General features: G+C 42.1%; 1 protein-coding gene across 2 annotated transcripts in view; it reads right to left on the minus strand.

The window, feature by feature from the left end:
- Positions 1-330: 330 nt before the first annotated feature.
- The window catches only part of GFOD1 (Gfo/Idh/MocA-like oxidoreductase domain containing 1), a 78,350-nt gene continuing 55,743 nt past the window's right edge, over positions 331-22,937 (minus strand). The window contains exons 1-2 of one of the 2 annotated variants that reach the window (XM_062617930.1): positions 11,471-11,656; positions 331-8,098 (exon numbers count right to left, since the gene is read on the minus strand). In XM_062617930.1, coding sequence (XP_062473914.1) covers positions 7,179-8,042 — 864 coding nt within the window. In that variant the 5' untranslated portion in view covers positions 8,043-8,098; positions 11,471-11,656 and the 3' untranslated portion in view covers positions 331-7,178. Of the gene's footprint in view, positions 8,099-11,470; positions 11,657-22,937 lie in introns of those variants that run through there. The other variant, XM_062617929.1, reaches the window with a different exon arrangement.

A 22,937-nucleotide genomic window follows, 5' to 3' on the forward strand; every position in this document is an offset into this window, starting at 1 on the left:
AAGGCAAAGGTATCCCACCCAAGACACCGGTGAGAAGGTAGGAGGAGGATCTCTAGGCTGTACTGAAGAAAGGAGGAGAGAAAGGATTCAGGAGAAAAAGGAAATCCATAAGAAAGTCCTCAGGACACATCACTCCAGCAGGTGTCAGTTCAGCCCCTGTCATGACCTCTCACTAGTTTTGCGTTAAAACTTCTTTTCTCCTTCGGTCAAAGCCGATATATTTTACTCAGATGTGCTGAACTTAACAGGCAGGCCAGAAACCAAAGGTGATGGTTACTGCCTCCCCCAGAAATACAAGTATGGGGAAAAATAACAGACAGCTGAGAGAGATCACATCCTTTTACGTCTTTATTTGCCAGTTAAGATCCTTTTATTCCATCAATGCAAATATGCAGAACAGCAGGAAACCATGTTTTAAGCAGCACATACCAGTTGGCTGAGAATAAACTAACCACATTCCCCAAGCAATGTAAAAGTAACAATGCACATCATCTTCCAGAAGAAGAAACAAACAGATATTGCAGCCGAGAGGCACAGCAGGCAGCTTCCGTACAAAGTAGTTTGGCTATTTAAAATGCTAGAACCAGCCCATGCCCATTTCTCCAACCCCACCCCCAAAGTCCTACTATAATTTAACCACTTTTTTTTTGCTATCTACATAATATATAAAATATAAACTCTGTTTACTTATAACACTTACTTTTCTTGATAAATAGCTCTTTAAAATATCTACTGTACATATGTCCATGCGTTGACATTATATATATAGCATTTATATATATGTATGTATGTCTGAAAAACAATAAATATACACTTAATATTGACACGGCAACAAACTGAACATATTCTCATTTTCAAAATCAAATAAAACCAGTACAGAGAGAAACAGTGAGTGTTGCCTGTGAAGCACAGCATAGCAGGGAGCTTTGATTCCTGCCCTGGCCAGGCATTCACTATGCCATGTTCTTGAGCAGTTGTGGTATTGACATATTCTTTAATGAATCTCTGTTAAAAGTTACTTCAAGTTGTAGGTTAGGCACCCTGTATGCCGTGTGTAACACAGACTGAGCGCAAGCTCAGCGGGAAACAAGGGAGGCTCGCCTCGCAGCTTGCCGTGGAATGAGAAACAGAAAGAGGAGGGAAGCGAGTCTGACAGCTGGTGTAAAACAAAAATGAAGTCACAGACAGCGCATGGCTGGAAGGTCATAAATAACCATGGTAAACAAATTAATAGAATTAAGTGCTTTTAAAGATGATGACTGGCACTGCTGCAAAACATATCTTGATTATCTGTAGCGAATGCCACATAATGAACGAGTTTTCCCACTGCCACAAGAAGACACAAATGAAACCCAGACAGCCAAATTCAGACGCTAGAAGTGGGGTCACTGCATGAAACTGACAGCTGCAGGTTCAGAGCCAAACCTGCCCAAGGACAGCTGAATTCACTGGACACCTTTAAATGATTCTATGATTCTAAACCTAACAGATGGGATTTTTTAAAGTATGAACTTAAACCAACAAACAAAACAAAAACAAAAACAAGCAAAAATCCACACCCAACCCCAAACAGTTAATTTCATACACGCCAAGACATAATAAAAGATGGCTTTTTTTAACCTTTTCATTTTAAAACAGCAGTCTTAAAAAATGGAACTTAATTGCGAAAGAAAAAACTTAACTGATTTTCTACAAACATGTTGTGTGTTCAGTTTTACATTGACCATAGCCATTCTGTTTATTCATTTAACTTGAAAATGCTGAATAAAAGCTATTTCAGTTTGACCTAAGCTGATACCCTTCATTCCCCAACCCCAAGGCTTCAATTTGGCAGCTTTGAAAAGTTATTTCTTGCCTGGGCTCTGGCTTCATACAGTAAGTCATGAGGTTATGACATCAGTTCATGAATGCAGCGTTATGTATAGTCCCATTTACTTAAAATGTCTTCTTTCTGTGAGCAAATGGAAGTTATTGTTAAGGGGAAATTGTTTTTATTGGACAAACTTCATCCAGCAGCTCAAAGAGAGAGGAAATTTTAAAGCAGACAAGACTGCCAATTATTCTTCAGTCATACTTCATCTCTAGAATTTACAAACTTTGCTCCCCACAAGTAACAACTTCAACAACAACAACAACAACAAGAAACTGCTGTCCTGAATAATCCTGCCACTTCGCAACAAGTCCTAGATATCCAGAGTCCACTGCAGAGGTCAAAGAGTCCGGTGCTGAGTTTCATATGTACTTAAGGGTCCATCACTGGGCCACTGCAACATCACAAAGTGGATGTCAAAAGTTTGCTGGGTACTTTTAAACCCTTATAAATACAGAACTTAACATTGAATTGACCTCATAATGTGCAATATTTTAAATTGAAGGCCATAGATAAAAGTCAAATATAAAAATTCCAGCAACAAATTCTGTCTTCAGTAATTTCTGAAGCTCTGCAAGGAACAACATCAAGGTACTATATTTACCTTTCCCCATTAATAAAATATGCGGGTTTTTTTGGTAGATGAATGAGTCATTTTAAATTGTCTGGGTCTTTTCCACATTTGTATGGACACAGAAATAAACAAGGTAACAGAGAAATTGAATTGTCCTTGTGCTGTGACCACACGCAGCAGAAAAACTTCCCTTTTTTTTGAATGGCTGAACTTCCAGGACGGCTGTTCACTTGCACAGTCACCGATTTGAAAGCTATTGTAAAGAAGGAAACACTAAGCACAAAGTGGAGAGTGCCTGTGATTGCCCTATGCTGGCTGGGCAGGAATTTCTCATGCTTTCAGCCAAAGCAAAAGATGAACTCCACAGCAGCCCATCCTGAGCCTAAACTCACCTATGCATGCCCTGATTCTCTGCCATACTGGCTGCATGGGTAAGGGCATATCATCTCTACTTGGCATTTTCTAACTACACAGCTAAAGTACTACTAATTTTACACATGCGCAATATTAGATACAGGAAACCCCAAGCTCTTGCAGAGTTCTTATTCCTCTACATAGGACTGAGCTCAGCACTGAGGACATGCATGGATCTAGCAGGAGAACAGAACAGATACTGCTTCCCCGAAGGCAGGGTCCCTTCTCAGGCTCCCAAACACAGAGATGGAGCAAGGCTGCTGCTGTCACCCTCAGGAGGTTCAGCCCTCACCCTCTGCACATGACCAGCGTATTATTCTCCCTGTTGGCACAAGCATATAGGTACCAGACTGCAGACCAACCTTCTTGTCACTCCCTGCAGTCAGCACTCTCCCTTTAGACCCATGGAAGGAGTCACCTGTGCCCTGCTGTTGCACAGCATAGTCTTGCCCTACCCTTGCTGTAGACCCCAGTGCAATTGCCATGGAAAATACAACATCGTTTTTCAGCTGACCATTGGAGCAGACCCCTACAGAGCAACAGAAGATTTCACATGGGCTCACACTTTGGCTCTTCCTTGTCTTTGGCAACAGACCACAAGGTTCAGTGTCCTATGTGCACAGGTTGATAGGAAGGGAAAGAGACTCTCCAACAGCAGCCCTGGGTAAGAGGAATGACCACTTCTTGCCTAGTGTATGAACAAGCTCAATGTGGGCTACTGTAAATTCCACCAGTAGCCACTGTTTGGCTATTAGGCCTGCACCAATTCTAGCAGCATTCATCTCAAAACTTGTGGCACAGCATTAAAGAACAGCATTAAAAGTGCAATTCCAAATACATGTTTCCTGGTGAGGTACCACTTCTGACTTCAGTCAAGTACGTTTCTGCTGCCCAATATTCCTAAACACAGTGAACTCCAGAGGCTACTTAGGGCAATTCAATGTACTTTAAACTGTACCAGAAGAGCAGAGGGCTTGATGCTGCCAAGAAAGATCCCAGACTGTAAAGTAACAATTTATCAGAATAGTAATACAGATTCTATAAATGAACCAGTTCCTTCCACCTCTAAACCAGGTGGAAGATGAGTATCTTTACACTTGACACTACAGCACCTTCACCTCCTAGAGAATGGAAAAACTGACATACAATCCTGGATGTATGCAGTTACTGCTGCCATCCCAGTTAGATAACACCTTCACCTAATTCTAGCATAAGATCGCTGTTGCTGTCAGAAGAGGAGGTCCCACCCTGCCCTGGTCATTCTGCCTGCCCCTCTGGGGCCAGCACTCTGATCGCACAATGAGCTGTACAGGATGCAACCCATTTACAAGGTAGTACTAACCCAAGCATCAGATGGCTATGGAACTAACGCATTAGATTTTCTTTCTGCTAAGCAGCACTGTCTGCATCAGTAAGTCTGCACAATGGATAGATGATGCCTGTCAGCTAAGCCTTTGGATCCAGGACAGAAAGGTTGAGCTCAGTAGTACTATCCCTTACACACTGTGTCTCACCTGGAGCTGTTCACTGCAGGACTTCTTCCAGCTGTCATCACAAAACGCAGAAAGATAAAATAAGAACATACAGATAGGAAAAACTGCCAACATCTGTGAACTAAAACTAGGTGCAAAGACTTGAATGGCAATTCCAGCATACCTGCCAAACCACTAAGAAGCAAGACTCACATACATTTTGGTCCATGTTTAGTTCCAGATTTGGACGATGTTTAACAGGACATGGTTAATTATCCATCGGGCTCGCATTCATGAGTTGAGATAGCCACCGTTCTCAATAAGAGGCTTTTGCCTTACTATGCAAGCTCCCTTGATCCTCTTGGAGCTAATTCCATTTTTCAGGAGAGAGAAAGAGGTATGATTTCTTGCTCAAATTCTCTCTTCTGTATTTCTCTGTGTTCTTTTCAGGGCAGGAACTGGACAGCTTGGTATACCACAACAATTACAATGGGAAGTTCCTGTTGGCACAAATACTACCTCAGGAATTCTCAGAGAAATCAAATCTTAGGAAAAACATCCAAACTTGTCAAGGGCTGCTTCCAAGAAGGAATGATGAAAGCTTGCCTGAGGTCTTAACAGAAGCAGTCAACCTCAGAGACAGTTGCTAGAAGTGGCAGAACAACATGGACAGAAACAATTCTCCATTAGGGTGTGGCTTTGCAGTATTACATTATTCCTTCATCAGTCACACTATTACACTTTGGGGAATATTTCAGGAAGGGTTGCACATACGTTCTTCAGAAATTAACCACACATTAATAATTTTGGGGTGGGAGTCAAGTTCCCTAGCTTTAGCCATCTGAAAATTTAGAAGCCAGGACTCTCTGCAAAGAAGAACAAACAAGACTCTCCAGCAGGCATCTCCTTCTATATTCATCTCAGGATGAACTGAGTCAGCCTTTGGAGAGCTCGTTCTGTATTGACTACTGTGTCCTTGTACAGCTGATCAGGACAAGACACTTGACTTTCAGCTGGCTCAAATCAGATGAGATGAACCACACTATTGACACCTTCCTGTTCAAAACCATGAAGCTCTAAAACTAGGCATAGGACAGGCAGAAGCATACAGCAGTCAGAGAGAGTAATCTGTAGGATAAGCCCTAGAGAAGAACTTAGTGCTCCTAAAAATAGCAGAACTGTGAGTGCTTTAAATAAAAAAATATAAATTATTCTGACCGTTCTCTTTCTAACCTAAAATGGCAACACTACTGTGATGGCCTGGAGAAACAGCATCATATCTTCTCCTCTAATTTACTGCTCATCCAAATGTTCTCTTCTTTCCCCTAGTCAAAATTAACAGAAAACCCTGAAAAGGGTTTTTTCCTCAAGTTTAATATAATTTAGTGCTATATGCTCATGTTCTACTTTTTTTTTTTCTGACGACCTAGCACTGTAAACATATATGCACTGCAGCAGCTTTAGGCAGAATATCAGCATCCCTGTTCAATGGGATAACTCATGTGCCTTTCATTACATTCTTTCAAGAATATATTCTCAAAAGAATGTATTATTTCAAGACTGCAATCTAAAATATTAACAAGAACAGGACAAGCATACTAAAAGAGTATGCACCCTGCCCTGATGACAGGGAACAATTACTACAGTACCAGTAGCTGGTGCCTTTAAGGAGGTGAAGAGGTGAGGGTCTTATTTAATTTTTTCCCCTGGAAATTGACAGGAAATTTTGTCATCCCTTTCGTTTTTCACTCACACTCAGCACTTGGAGGTGAAAGCTTCTGGGTTGAGCTACATCAAATTAATTGTCAATGTGCATCTCTGAAGTGTGAGTTCACAAAGGTTTAAAAGAACACTGCTTGTCTGAGCATCGTAGTTTCGGGTTGTATTTCTGCCGTTTTCCACCTACTACCAAAATGAGCAATGAATTCACTCAAAAGCCAGTTCCAGACACAGGAAACGATGTGTAAACCTCTATAAGACTAGCCTGAGTTCAGCTGTATAATAAAACCCAGTATCACTACTACATCTTGCCACTTGCCATCCATGAAAGTTTTGCACAACCCATTTTGATCAACAAATCTGCGCAGTTAACATTGAAGCTTACTTGGAGCTCGCAGAAGACCCTCTTCCAATAGCAGGGCACGCACTGTGGTTGAGGACTGCTTTGTTTTAAAAGCCACATGTTTTCCTACTTAATTGTGCTTAAAAAAAAAAAACAACACAACCAAACAAAACCCCCCCAAAAAACAAAAACAAAACAAAACAAAACCCAACTAGTTAAACCAACACAGAGAAGCTCCTAACAAGCTGTATGAAAAGTGAGCTGCCAAGATTTTCCATATCACATGACACTTTCACACCAAGTCCTATTATTCTGTGTTGGTTAGAGGTGTAGTACTACAACATGGTGGTGTCAGCTGTCATGGTAGGAACCATTCATGTCAGACACTACAGAAAATTTAACGACATGACAGTACCTTCACAGCCCTCTGGTAGGTAAGGAAAATCTAACAGGATCTTCCCAACCTTTCACAGTAAACACAATTGGATAATCTAGAGCACCTGCAAGCAGGAGGTGAGTCCATGATATCTCTTTCCCATCAGCCAGCTAATACTGTTATCAAAACAGTTATGTCAGCTCTTCAGTCTCCTATCTGTTTTTGGGCACTTCAGAGGACCTTATCACTTTGGCATTTAGCCACCAACAGATTGAGTTGATCCACACACCATATTTCCTTCTCCTGTATCCTCAGCTATTTCTAAGATGCCCAAACCCTTCACAGGGGCTGAATTACCATTTCCTTCAAGAGCTGTCTGGTTCCTATTCTTTCCTAGGAGCACAGAGGAGCTAGCAGTACAGAGACATCCTGCTCTTCCGCATGGCTTCGCTGATTAAATATGCCGGGCTCAGTTCCGGCTCCTCGGTCATGATTGAAATATTCTGCCACTCCCCCAACTGGTTGGACTTTTTAATGGTGTCCACAACACACAGGGCATATAGACAGTCATCAAAAGTGGCAGCCATCGTAAGGGGCCTCCCGTCCCAGGTCCTCCTGTCATCCTGATCCTCAAATGCCTGCCTGACAGCTTGAACCATCTTAATGGTGCCCCGGAGGTAGGGGGATGGGATGTCACTGAAGGCCTTCTCCGGAAGTAAGGAGTTGCTGACTGGTGTGGAGTCCTTTAGAAGAAGCTCCCGCTGAGGAGAGCTGTTGCTCTGTCCATAGAGATCAGTGCCTATTACAATCAGCCGCCCTGCTGAACCCACCACAATAATGTCTTGTTTGAACTCCCCTGGGACATTGAAGTTGAGCGTCACAGTGCAGCACACACCGCCTTCCAACACCATCTGAAACGTACAGAAGTCATCGCTGGTGATCTGCCGTATCCCCTTGATGTGGTCTGTCTGCTTCACAAAGGTCTTGAGCAACCCGTGCACTTTCACAGCCTTCTGGCTGGTGAGGAAGGTCAGGAGGTCGATGATATAGGTGCCAACAGAGTGCAAGCCTCCACCTCCCATCAGGTCATCACAGCTCCAGTTGTACTTCTTGCCTAGCAGGCTCCCGCTGTGAACCTGCACCTCGCACACCAGCAGCTCCCCTACGTAACCCTCCTGAATTAGCTGCTTCATCTTCACGAATGCAGGCAGGAAGCGCAACACATTCCCCATGATGCTCATGAGCTTTGGGTAATAATGAGCCGCGGTCATCATCCTAAAGGCATCCAGGGGAGTTGCCGTTCGGTCACAGATGACATTTTTTCCAATGCCTGAAAAACAGTTAAAAAAAATTAAATCAACAAAAATACATGGTTGAGTAAGCTGAAAGCCCAAGGCTATTCTCCAACACTAAGCTAAGGAGAAAGATCCTTGAAAGAAGCAAACATTTCAATATGGTGTTAACAGCACAACAAACCCCTCTGGTGTGTTTCCAAAATGCACACAGAAGTTTCTTCACCACACTACCCCTTTTTATTTTCAAAATGCACTCCTGTCTAAAAACGGCACAAAGTTGAGGGCCTGGACAGCTAAGAAATTAAGCTAAGGTGAGGTGGGCCGCTACCCCCCATTTGCCACCTGCTAGAAGCAGGTACGGAACCATCCACCCCCACTCAGCCAGCTCACAGACACCTCTTCTGTGATAACCTGCCTGTGCATGGGCTTCTGAGAACTGAATCTGAGCTTCAGACTGAATTATCTGAAGCATGAGTAACACAACCCCACGTATACAGTAACTTAACATAGCAGATACTGAAATCTGGGCTTGTCTTCTCAGTGGACTTGTCCCATTCAGTGGATCTTTCCCGCTCAAGACTCTTTAAGTGGCTCTGACTGGAGAGAGTGAAAAGCACTGGGCTTGTTGCTTGATTTAAATGTAGAAATTGCTTCTCATTTTTATAAAAGTCCATGCTATTCTGACAGTGGCACTCTCTTTCATTTTTTGAAGCAGCTCTGCTGAAATGTCAACAGCATATCCATGGTGCCAAGGGAGATCCATGATTGCTCTAAACCAGGTCAAACGTAGCTATGACAATCTGTTCCCTCACAGAATTGCCCATATGGGCACACTGTTTACTGAAGCTGGCACAATGCTCCTGTTTTATCTGGCCATCAAGGTGTGCAACTCAATGCAGTGCAGGCTGAGATGCCTGAATAAGGGTTTTACTATTGATTTCTCCTCATCAAATGCTTTCATTCTGTACCCATATGCACATACAGTGGCAGAGTCTCCAGTTTCCTTTTTAGTTGCATATATGCTTAATGGGCAACATTAGATGAGCTATAAAACTCCTTATAGCATAAATAAAATCTCTGACTTGAGAGCCTCAGGGCTGGCTGCTGGGCCTGGCACTTAAAAGAGCTGAATTTGAATCCTGCCTGCTGGAGCCTAGATGAATAAATCTAGTTACTTGTTAAATTCTCTGTGTTTTGATTCCTCTTCCCTTCAGATAGGTGAGAAATCCCTTTTTCTTTAAAGAGCTGTTATGAGGGTAAAATTTTACATGTTTTGGAGCTGTCTGGATGAAGTCATATAAATACAGACAGATGGCACAGATCTGTCTGAGCCCACTTACATGAATATTTAACAGCCTGACTGGAAGAAGAAGGGGGTCACAGTCCAAACATTCAGTAACCAGCTTATCCACACTGCCTATTCCTAGTCTTTGTCTGCTGCTATTCGAGTATCTGAAACTGGAGGGAGGGCTGTCACCACTGAAGTGGCAGTCACACCTAGTTAACACCCAAGAAGGGAAAGATCTTCCTTCAAGTTGCTCCTATTTACCTTACACTTAATGAAATAATTAGAGGCATAATGTCCTGGGTTCAGCAGTAGCAGTCATGTTTCTCCTTGCACTGCACCAGCTACCACAAAGGAGAAACATGACTGCTACTGCTGAACCCAGGACACATACTCATCTTCCTCTTGTACTAGGCAGGAATCCTCTATTCAGTGGCCATGGTCTTCCCTTCTCAGTTTCCTCTCTCATCTTCACACACTGCTACTGGTGACTGAGTTGACATTTTCAACCTTATAGCACTTCTTTTCCTGCTCCTGAATAATTTTTTCCTGCTGTTGTTTGATACTGAAGAAAGCATTCATCCACCTGCCCTATATTTCTCTAACTGGTAGCTACAGCTATGTCAGTTGATACAGATCACTAATTTAATAGTCCTTGAGTTACACAGACTCTTTGCAGAGAGATTTTAGCCTGGCAAATCAGTTCTCAAAATAAGGGCAATCTTATACAAAACTTGCCTACAGCCAAACCTTCCTGAAATAGTCATTTTCCTCCTAGAGGATAACACGCATATTACGCCATCATCTGACCTGTTCACCACAGATCCACCAAGCATCACTTTCTGCTCCAGTTCAGCTTGCATCATTCTGCGCCACGGACGCCTGCCACATTTTATCTGGGGTCTCTGCAGGCACTAATCTCTCAAGATACACAGCTCTACACATGTGCTTGCGAGAAAAAAGATCTGCTTTCAATGAGAAATTGCAGCCTGGGGACAATCTTTTCTCTGTGCTCAGTGCTGTGCACAGTGGGGGTCAGTCCTTCACTGTGTGGGGCAGGAAGCACTTGGGACTGTCACAATCTGAGTACCAAATTATGATTATAAATATAAAAGAGAAGCCTATGGGCATCCCTTACATTCAAGAATCCCTTACATTCAAGAAATATTGCCATTAGAATCAGTATAAGTCAGGCACTCATGCAGAGAAAAGGGAAGAGCCCTAAATATTTGTATGGAGACAGTGAAAAGGTGAAGTCATATACTTACTCCTTCCACCATTTCAACCTTTTTGGAAAGATTGAAAGCTTTTAATTACAGTAAATCCAAAATGTAACTGTTCCAAGAGCCTTCCTGTCTCTGTGTATGCTGATAATACATGCTGTGCTCTCATCCCTGTCAGGGATTTAAACAGATTTTTGCTTGGTGCCCAGAAAGCTTTTATATTCTATTAAAGCTCGTGCAGGTTCTTTCAGCATGACACTGCTTAGCACTTGAGTCTGTGCACACTAGAGATCTTTGTCTTCTCTGTAGCTGCAAATCTGCAAGCAGCCACATTAGCTTTCTTGAAGCAGGGAGAGAACATGAAAGGTTTGCTTAATTTAATTTACAGAAATACGCTGGTGTGTTTATGCAGCTAGAATAAGAAACAGGCACATCAAAACACCGCTGTTTTCTGCTCTCTTTCCTCTGCTCCCTTCTCAAAGGAGAAGGAAAAAAAAAACCTTCCCTTTGAGCCATCTTCTATAAGCAGCGACAGCAGAGCACAGGGCAGTGTGCAGGGAAAACCTCCCTTCCCAACAATGGCGGTCATTAAAAGGTGTGCTCTGACTGCAGGTGCTGCAGGGGTATTCTCTGGGAACTGACCCCCTTCTCCTGATGAGGGTTTAATCCTGTCCACTTTTGTACAAGACTCCCTAAGAAAGAATAAATTATTACCACTTGTCATTCTACCAGTGTGTTTTGCCATTTCACACATCTTTGCAAAACACATCACAGCAGACAGCAGAAACTTTGCTAATTACATAAAAGCAGTCAGCTTCTCTTAGCAAGAAAGTGAAATGCATTCGTCCATGGTGATAAGTAAGAGTTGAATATATCTCATCATATGAAAGAATACACACCCCTTCCACAAGCATCACGAAATCTGGTCTACAATGCTACAGCTCCCAACCAGGCAACTTCTGAACATTGATCTCTTCAGTTCTTAGGTAAAATGAACAAGAAAAATAAATACAAGGCATTCTATTTGAGGCCTATGCACAACCTTCACACCAGTCTCTTTGCTTGGCTGTGCTTCCGAGAGACAAAGTGCTGCCAACCAGGTGGTAAGTAATGTGATGTGGGATTTCTCGGACTAGCATGCAACACAGGAGGGCTCACTCCCAGCCAGACTGAGTCCAAAGCTGAAATTGGGCAATGCACCTTCTAGCAAAGCTGCTGAAGCTGACTCTCTGAAGTCCACCCACAGCTGTCATGCAGGACTTCAGTCTGAGATGCACTCCATGACCCACTGCTCCAGTCACAGGCGGCCAGAATTGCAAAGAACCTACATTAACAGGCACTGTGCCACAGGGCCAGTGAGCTGCCCTTGCAACAGGCATGGTGCCATGAGTTGGAAGCCATTTTAGACCAGTTAGGTCTGCTCCCCTGAACCCATTTATCTTCTCCTGCCAGGAAAGGACAAAAACCAGGAAAAAGCAAATAATGGTAGAGCTGGAGGATGCCCATCCATGAGATAGACCAGATCCCTAGACCAATGACTTATATATAACTTGCTTTAGCAGTCCTTAAAAATGTGAAAGGACATGAGTCTGAGCAAAATGACACAAGAGAATTTAACTTCTCGGTTTGGGTGATAAAGACTGAAAGATGGCAACATCTGATGACTGCTTTTTTCTTCTTTATAATGAATCAAGGTTTCCAGAGTAGGTCCACATCACAAAACCACTACTAACACTAGTGTCTTCTCACTTCTCAGTGCCTCGCAAGGAAGGTTAAAAGCTGTGTAGCCCATCTTGACTATTTATCTCCCAGCGTGCATGTGTCACCCAAGCCAAACCTTAACTATTTAGATACTAATCTATCTTTATTTTAAGAAGGTTATTTAAGAACACCCCTTGGAAGAAGCAGATGTCTAACCAACTCTCTAGAAGCAGCTGGGCAAATACAAACAGAAAATGGAACTGTCTATGCTGTCACACTGGTGCTACCATTCATTTGGGTGAAGGTTTCTCTAGCACCTTATGCTGGAAAGTCAAATTGTAGCCAGGACCTATTGCTTGTCACACACCTCACAGTAATTATTTCTGTCAGGAAGTCATGTGATATATTTGCAAACCTCAGAAAAAGGAAGCCCGTGTGATGCGGAGATAATTCTGAAAGCCAGACAGCGCAGAAGTGACTGGGGAGTGGATACAGTCCTGGGTGATAGCACATGCAGTATTTCCATGGAAATGCAGGGGAAGAGTAAGGAGCTCCCGAGTTTGAAATGCCTGGCATTTGCAGCTCTTCATTTTACAGGCGGTTCTAGCTCTTTGGCTACCAGCAGCCCAAGTTTCTTTGTCCCTGTACCACCCCTGTGCTACACAGCCTAAAACCAAGCAGAACTCCTGGGCCCACAGTGCAGGGAGGGCAGCACCGCTGTAACCAGCACAGGCTTCAACTCCAAAACCTGCAATATCAGTTTTTTTTTCTCCACCTGTTCTGATTGTTTCAAGTAAGGACAGAAACATTTTCACATAAAACCCTCCAACTAATTAAAAGAAGTGTCTGTTGCTGAACTGAGGTAAGACCAGCCCTCTGTTCAGCTCACATGAGGCCAAATATTTTCTCTCCTCCTATTCACAAGAAAATCAAAAAGGCTCTATTTGGAGTCTGGGCATATAATCAAAATCTTCACTGCCACCAGAAAGATTCATTAGTTAGCAGTCACTACCTACTGCTCTTGGTCAGGACGGAGGCAAGAGAAAGGGGAAAATGAGGTTTTGATGGACTAACCTAAATTAGGCAGCAGAAAATTACATTTCTAAAGCTAAAGAGGAACCGGCAACATCCAAGGAACAGTCTGAGAGCTGCAGCAAATACAGGAGTAGTGGAAGACCATGGTCACCAGAGTATTTCAAATGGATGAGCTCAAAAATTTCCATCAGATTTTAGTATCTTCTTCAAACACATTTTTATTTTTGAAAAGAATAAGCTAATACAAAATTACATTCCAAATGACAGCAATTTACATTATCCCTACTATGGTTATAATAAATAAATATAGGCAAATTTTTCTCCTCAGATGTTGACCATTGAAGCTGCTGTTGTTGCCTTTGGATCCTATGCAGAATCAGAAGGGAAATCATCTTTGGCGCTCAGTTCTGTTTACGGCTTGTAAGACTGTGCAATGATACGTGCTGTATGATTACTTGCAATCAGATCACAGTTTCCACCCTAATGCAGTTCGACATGGTTTGTAAATACAAAACAGTGTTGATAAGATATGAAGAGTATCTCATTAACATTTTCCCAGTATTGTAATACTGAAAAACTGAGATATTCAGTTACTTTTATAAATAATAAATACAACTTCTTTTATAAATGTGGTCAAATCAACAAACCAGAAGTAGCAAGTTTCATTAAAAGGCTGTACTATGAAACAGCTGTTTTGGCCATACAGACAAAAGACTTTTCCTTAGAAATGTCAAAAGCCACAGCCAAAACAAAGGGCTTAAATCAGAAGTTGCTGCCTCTCATTTAAATATGTAGCAATTTGGTCTCTGCACGTATGCACACAAATTGTCAACTCTGTGGTTTTGCACAGAATCCGTCTCAGAAACTATGCGAGGTGCCGGGAGCCATCATGTGGCTCCCCACAGCTAAGCTGATGTTTGATACAAGCTGAGTATCACCAGAACTGTGTATTTTGCACGCTCCCATACTAGGCAGAGGTCCCTTTGTGATACTAATTGTGTTAGCTGATGGTACTACTGCAACGCCACTGGATATTCAGAAAATGTCTTTCTGTTTCTATCTTGCATAAAAATTAAAATGAATGCTGGTGGAGGCTGTAATTTAGGCAGGACCTCAGAAACATCTTCTCAGTTACCTTACTGACTCATTACAATACTTAAACACTCAGAACAAATTAATGATTCCCTAAGAAACCCAGAAGAAAGTATGAGACCTAATCTGTAACTGCACTGAACCCTTGACTACAGAGGAGGCACACAGGCCTGAAAGCAGGTGACACTTTTTTCTGTTTCAGCACTGTCTTCGTGACAGCCTCATGGTCCTGGTCCCCTCTGTATGAAGCTGGAACAACCCAGATCAAGACTATTCCATGTTTCTAGAATGTATGTACTAAGGAGAGACACACAACACTGAGAGAGCCTCTCAGAAATTATATGCAAATACAGAACTCAATGGCAGAAGTAGCTCATACAGCCACTGTTCAGTTATTTTAAGCTTTGACAGCTGGGGTTGTTCTTCAGTTACTCAGAGATACAGCAATTGTATAATCACTTTAGCCTGCAACATGCATGGTAAGCCACTGGCACCATAACTCAAGATTTTCTGATCTATTCTTCAATCACCGCAATGTTGTTTGGTGAACAGTACCAATAATGCTTTAATTACAACACTGCAAAAGGCTCCTTTGCCCACTCAGCTGGGGATGATGACTATAAGGATACCTTGGCCGCTGGATTTTAGAAGCAGGGAATGCCCTGGCCCCCATGGACAGTTTCCAAACAGTCTCAACAAAAAGTGATTCTTTTGTTTTGGCTGTATCATCATGAAACTGCTGTAAGGCCTTGAAAGATAATGTGCTCATTATGAAGCTAGTCTGGGTGCTAGAGCAATGAGAAGGGACTAGCAACCTGGGTGTAGGGAGGATCCAGGTGAAGCCCTGGATAGTCCTGCTTTCCTCTTGGGGCTCCTAGGGGAACTAAAGGCAGCCACAGGGGTATTCTGGAGTCACTGCAGACAAGCAGGCAGCACCAGGGGGTGAGCAGAGGAAAGCAGGAAGATGACCGATGAAATGGAGAAGGGCAGAGGAGAGGGAACGGAAAGGAAAAACGCTACAAGATGGAAAGGAGGATACTGGAAGGGGCTGGTGCAAACAGCCCACAGGAACTCCTACCACAGCCAGCCCCACTCAGCATCAGCAACATCCCCAATCCTCAGAGGCCCATCCTAAAAGGCTCTCTTTCAGTCCAGTATTCATGTGAGCCCTGCTAGCATCTTTTCTGCAGACCAAAAAAACAATAATGGAGGAGAGAAAAACAGATTTCAGAGAACATTAGTACCCAAAGACTGGACAGGAGAGAGGGACAATGAAAAAGCATCCACACTAAAACAGTGATATGAACTCGAGTTAAGCTATATGTACATCAGGCTAAAGAAATGTAATATCAGGACAGGCTATTCTATGGGGCTGCTATTATTTTGTGATGCATTACGTGTGAAGATGTGTGGATCACATACTGCATAGTGAATAAAAGCTTTTAAATCTCTCAGAACATGGTTTAAATAAATATGGATATGTACATTTCTAGCAGGAGAAATGGGAAGCCTGATGATAAAAGGCTGCTCTGCTCTAGGAGTTATTTCTGGGCTATCTCATAAAAACAATTACTCAGGTGATTTGAAAACCTTTTCACAGGACAAGGGTGTTTTTATTAATGCGTAGAGGTGTCTCTGCTGCTATTAGATGCTGCTACTGTTGACATTGTGATATAGTGATAATTACAGGAACAATAAGGACAATGATTGTATTTATCGTATTCAGTGCATGATCTGTCACTCACTTCCTGAAGTGGCATGAAAAACACATTTATTTCAATCAATACATCTGCCAGGGGAAAACTGATGGCAAGACAATGTTTCTTTGAGGAACCCTTATTTAACAAAACTTTTGACAAGGAGATAAATCTGGATGATGAATGCCTAACAAGATTGGCATTAGTCACAGCTCCAACATTGGCCAAGGCAATCTTTGTTAATCACAGATATGTATAGCTGTTGCAAAAAACCATGTTACTATAACATAATGAGTCATAGCTCATGAACCGATTCATATTATCGGCATGTGTGTATTCCTAGTCTGCTGCAAGTGTGAAGGAAAATAACAGTGACTGAAGGAGCTGAAACAGACGGCAAATGCACACAGGGAGTAATACACCGTCCTGCTGACAAGCAACAGCTCATTTGGCCATAGCAAATCAATGGCTTATACAGATTTTACAAATCCTGCATCTCTTCCTCTGCATCAGAAACATTATGAAGCAGAAGAACACATGCACTGTTATATTTTATCATCAACTGGGGTGAGATGCACTTCACAAATATTAGATGAGAAATTCTATACAGTAAAGAGGCAGGTGCCAAATTGTACACACTACCACCAAAGCGAGGGCCTCAGTTCACGCACCTAATTGTGTCCCTGGTGCATCACACCATGATTCCAGTTTTTAGGCTGGCTTATCCTTACTTATATAACCTCTTTTCCATGTAACTACTTTGAGAACGGAAACCTAAAAACATCGGAAAAAAGGTATTTGTGACTGCCTCTGCCTTGGCCCTGTAACCATAGGTTAAACCAAAGTCCACTCAGATGACTACCTGCACGATGAAAAGAAACCCTGCAGGCACCCTGTAGTGATATATGAGCAGTATCTCCATCAACAGTTTAGGTGTCACCCAGTTAATGACTCACAAGCAGCTCACACAAATAAGGTGGGAACTGCAAGCAGGCTCAACAAGTAAGAGGGATAACACAAGCTGTGAGCTTACAGACCTGGTTTCAGCTGGTTTAGCAGTCTGTAAAACCATTTGAGGAAACGGAAAAATAGGTTAACAGGTTTGTCTTGAAATAGAGATGTTGGGTTCTTTGTAGATAACTGCTGAGCTGTGGTGCCTAGGCTGGGAAATAACCCCTGCTGACTCCAAGAGATTATAATGATACCTGCAGGTTAAGCATGTGCGGTCTAAGCAGAACCAAGATGGTTCATGAGGATGAACATGACTGTAATGATGATATCAATTTTTATTATGTATTAATATTGCCACTAGCTTTCATTTGCACAGGGGCAGTCATCAGGGTTACAGACTGGGGCCATGTCTTGCATATGTTACTATTACTGTAGGTATAAATGCTGCTGTAGCCATATTCAAGGCACAGTTCTTTTGTGCTTCGTGTTGAACTCAGGGTTGCTTCATAAATTTTTAGGTAGTCCTATAAGGAGCAGGGAGCTGGATTTGATGATCCTTATGGGTCCCTTTCAACTTGAGATATTCTATGATATATAGAATCTCCTGCAAAAATCATATGTACCCTATATGATTTTGACAACGTGCTGACTTGAAGGTAAATTTTCTCATACATCCATATGAATTTTTGATTGCTCGTTCTGTTAGTTTGGCTAGCTGAGGCTTTTGATTTTGGAGTATAAAACACCTGCATCACTAAATCCACAGGCAATGTGCTTGAGAACAAAGAAAGCAACCAAATCTTGCATTAATTTCTGTGCACACTTTGCAAGGCAAAAAGCAAAACTCTCTAGCCCTTTCCTAACATGGGCTAGAGTTTGATGATTAGTTTATATCCCACCTGGCATGTAATTCTGATCTCTTCTCTGTAGGCATTTATGCAAATAACAATACTGGAGACTGAAGTAAATTAAGTTCTTGGTATTAACTATTTAAAAACCTTTAACTGCTGGGAAATCTAGAGGAGGTGCAAACACACCCTGACAAACCAGCTACTTGCACACCACAAGAAAATGCTTCAGGGGTCCTAGCTGGAGATTATCGCTTCAGGCATCTGAAACATGCTCAGACTTACATTCCCTGAGCCCTACTTGGATGCTTTCCATGGTCTCCTATGCGCTTGGGAAAAAGTATATGGGACAACCATGCGACTTTCCCAAATTCTGTTCCATTTTTTTTATCTTCACATCCCCATCAAAACTGTAGGGTCACATCCCTGATGAGTACTTCCCTGTGAAAGAAAAAATATTAGAAGTCTCTCACTAGGTACTCAAACTAAGAAAAGAAAGCCATTCTACTTAGACCTTATTCAAGCACTCATTTCAATGGGATTTCATTTGCTTTAGGACTAAATAAAAAACTTGGTGAAAATCTCTGTTCCAATTACTCTTACTCCTTCTATTCAACTTCCAGAACAAAACACATGCCATCAGTCCAGTATAATACCTTTCTTTTCCACAGTAATGAAATCACAGGGCAATCACAACCCATAGTCAATCACTACTCTCCTGAGGCATTATTATCTATATTTAAATATGTTTCTTTCCATGTTAGCAGACAACAAGTAAATGCCCAGCTGTTGTAAAGGCTTTGGGAGGATTAGGAAATCAGGCAGTTCAATTTTCTTTCAGCTTGCCTTTCCATCGCAGAATTGTTTATGCTTACTGAGTCAGATAAATTTACGGCTGATAATTAGAGTTAATTTTCTTTACGTTTCCCTTGCCTATCCTTTCTACCTCCATTAAAACTAGCAAGTTGTAATGGAGTACTAAATAATAAACTGACAAAAGATAAACATCAGACTGATGCTGGTAATTAATGCAGTCATTATTTTGGCAGATTTGTACAGGATTCAAGAAGCTTTATGAACATTGAAAAATTACATCTCATCAGTCAAGTGATGGGGAAACTGAAAGGAAATCCAAGTCTTACTGAAAAAAAAAAAAAAACAAAGCCAACCCTAGGAGTTGCAGTGCCAGATCCTATCTGCATCTCACATGGCATCACTGTGCAGAGCACCAAACCCTGTACTCTACCTGCACTTCATATTTCAGGATTGTTTTTCTCCAGTAAACATTCAGTGATACTGTTTGTGTGAGATGCACTGCAGTTTCTAATATAACCCTTTCTGCATGATGATTACATGAAGCATCAGCTTCACTACTTAACCCAGACAGTGCTCCAAACACTTTTCCCAACCTTATTTCTCTGCAATATTTTCAGCTGGAGTATTTCTATTCCTTTTCCTCCCCAGTGAAGTTTGAAGGTTCTCTGTGCTGAAGAAAATGTGTGTCAGCCCTGCAGCGCTGGATGAATGGAGCTTGCATCTGACCTAATTTCCTGATTTCTGAGTGGTTAAAATAAATTCTTAAATCATTACTTACCTTCCCAAATACTGTACTGACTATGGACACCAAAGCACACGACTATGGACTGGGATGCTCTAACGTAACTGGACGCATTTGAAAACTGCACCCACAATTTTGACTTTAGTATATAAGCACATACAAACAGATGCATACACAGGGAGAGAAAAGAATGTGAAAGGGAGTCCCTTTCACATACATAAATACAAGTACATTGCAGTTAGAGGTGAACAGTATCATTACATTCAGTAGTGACTGTATGCACACTCTGTGTGTCTCTCTGTGCATCTGCATGTACAAGCTCACACCATAAATCACATCTCCTTCAAGTATACAGCTGCAGAAATTGGAAATGTCCATTTATAATTACTGGGCAAACCCTACTAGAGCCAATACAGCTGTGCCTAGCAGTGGAACCAGATTTTCCAGAGCAATTTTAACTTATGCAAGGATGGATGAAGCCAGGTTGCGCAACGTGTCTTGGGAAGGAGAATGTTCTCTCCGTGGTTTCATAATCATTGTGTCAACAGGTCCCCTCTCTGCTCACTGAGTGGCACCAGCAGCAGGGCTGGAGATGGTGGTATAACTGCACCACTCTCAAGAAAGGCCACAGCAGAGAAGAGGAAAATAAAGTAGGTCATCTGGACCAACCTAAGGCTGCTTTTTCTATCTGTTTGTTTCTGGTGTGCCATTTCACCAGGATTTGGGAGAGTACAAAAGCATACACACAACAGTCGATCTGCAGGATGGCATCTGTCCACCTCATCAAAGGTTGCCTAAGACTATTTACAGATAAGACCATGGCTTTATTCTTCATGGCTTCTTATTTCTGCTTCATGGTCTAAAGTCCTCTGCCCAGATCAGGAGTAGTTTTTATGTCTTGCCAAGAACAGCAAGGGTAAGGACCACAGAACACACAGGTGAAGAAAACAAGTTAGCTCGGCCCACACAAGAAAATCAAGCCAGTTTGATTAAAATGCTGATTGTAATTAAATACTTTTGTTGGGATGCTGTCAAGCCAAAATATGTTCTCATACAAGACCCCCATCTCTCAGGGTCAACATTGAGCAGCACAGCTCTATCCTAGATGCTACTGAGTCTGGTTGCTTTAGTCCAGCCCCATTCCCATTTTTAATGCGAATTTTGATAATGAGTTTTACAGCAAGTTGGCATCAGGCCTCAGCAACTTTCAGGTCAAATTTGCCCTCAGCTGTAATACCATTAATTAAAGTGGTCATGCTGGCCATCAGTCTGGCTCTTTGAGCAACCCAGTCAATCGTACAACAGTGAAGAGGTGACAAGCAAACTGTGGTTTGAACTAACTGCATTTTTCATTAACTTCCCACCCAAAACTACTTCGTAATTCCCAGGTTCTTGGAGGAATATCTAAATAAAACATAAAGCCTCCCCTAAAAGGCCCTAGCCTTAGAATCAGTGTACTTTCTCAGGTAGTATTTTATCCCTGTCAGTGAGAACTAAGTGCCACTAAAGAGCAGCCATAAATCCATTCTGAAAAGCAGCGGTAAGGATGGATCAAAGTGAATCAGCAATTCCAACTACATGAGATGCTGACACCATGCTTCCCTGGCTCCAACCTGGGGTCCATAAGAAGGATGAATGTTTGATTAATTACTCCCCAGACTGCAGAGCTTACACAAGAACCAAGGACTCAGCAGCAGCCCAACCAGCTGACTCCGTTAGCAGTAACTCATCGGGTGCAATCTGCCTCAATGCCAGATTGCCCTGTCTGCAGTCAATCTGCAGTCTAATCCTCCCAAAAGGAAAATGCCATTCATGCTCACACTGGCTAAGTGTGCCCTGGACAAGACACAGCTACACCGCAGTAGCAGCTGAAGCCCTATTTCACTACACTTTTCCACAGCTTGCTTTAATGGAAACTGGGAACACCACTTTTTCCCCACCACTGAAAATCTGCCGGAAAACAAGTAAACTCTGGAAGTTTCACTGCTATGTTCAGTAGGCTGGATCTAGTCAATTAGAGTAGCTCAACTTGACATATTCTTCACCAACCTCAATGCCTGGTTTTGCTGCATTTGTATCATAATCCCAGGACCCTCTTGCACTACATGCTCCTCAAGCACACAATGGAAAACAAGCCCCTATTCACAATAGGCTTTGTTTTACCACACACATGCTGGATATTTGGACTGGGAAAAAAATGCGGGTAATTCCTCTCACTGTGCCATCTTCAGACCAGACCTTCTGCTATGGGAACTGCTCTGACCTCATTGAAAGGCTATGCTCAGACCTCATCCCTCTGAAGACCCAGGAGAACTTGAAGTAATATACCAAGGGCAGGAACTTAAAAGGGGCAGGAGATCTCATGCACTTAACCTGTGCCACAGTGGGTGAAAGAATTGTAATTTTTTATCCACCTACACTCTTGCAAATACATGTATGATTCAATGAAGAATAAAATACCTGTAAAGTAGGTCAGTAATTCTTGCACTTACCATTCAGTAATACCTGCACTCACATTTCCTTTGAGAAGCTGCATAACACGCTGATCTCCAAGGAAAAGGAGGGCACAAAGGATAAGGCAGGCACAAAGGATAAGGCATTTGCAAGTGAGTAAGTATCACTCTATTTCTGAACAACAGTATGCAGCTAGAAGCCTACAGTCCTTCAACTACTGCATTTTTCTGTCACAGATTTGGCTCAGATTCCTATGCAAAACAGCCCTAGAACAATTTTCATCAACCTAATAACACTGTTTTCCCCAAAAATGTGCTATTTTCTACCTGGAGCCCCTATAGAAGAAGAATGAGCAAGAAGTCTTGAGAAGAAATCTCACAGTGGGTACAGTTAGTTTTCACTGTAAGTCCTATTGAGATGCTGACTCTGACATCTTCTCACAGAGCACCTTACCACCCAAACACAGTGACTAAGGAGGCCCAGGGCTGGGATGCTAGAAACAAGCTTAGGCTAATTAATTTCTTTTTCTGACTGCAGTGTTCTTTTGCCCTGCTGGATACTCAAAGGCCAGGACCGGCTCCTCTGATTAACAGTACCTTATCATGAAATCAGAAGGAAAGCTGCAGGCTAAAGAGAAATGGATTTTTGTCAGCAAGGTTTTGCTCTTGGCAAATAATTATCATTGCCAATGTTAAAAGGAGATTGTGAATTAACTACAGCAGACAAAAAAATAAATTTGGAAGAAAGCTTTCAATAATTGCAGTGCATATGTCAAGTGGAAATTACTCTAATTTGCATAGCTCTGCAGTCACATCATGCAATATCTCAAGTGGCTTTATAGTAACAAGCTTCTATCTTTAAAATCATTTAATATAGCCCAGGGTTTTAATAACCCAAAAGACACTTCAGGAAGTACAAGACAGAAAAAGCTAGCCTGGGAACCTTCATTTTCCTAGGCCATGTCTACACACAGTTCATTATTTCATAATGATGCATTTAAAAATGTGGCATACCCATCCCCAAGCGCACA

Source organism: Pezoporus occidentalis, unplaced genomic scaffold (genome assembly GCF_034315485.1).
Source record: "Pezoporus occidentalis ecotype Australia unplaced genomic scaffold, CSIRO_AGI_Poc_V1 ctg2, whole genome shotgun sequence".
NCBI lineage: Eukaryota > Metazoa > Chordata > Aves > Psittaciformes > Psittacidae > Pezoporus > Pezoporus occidentalis.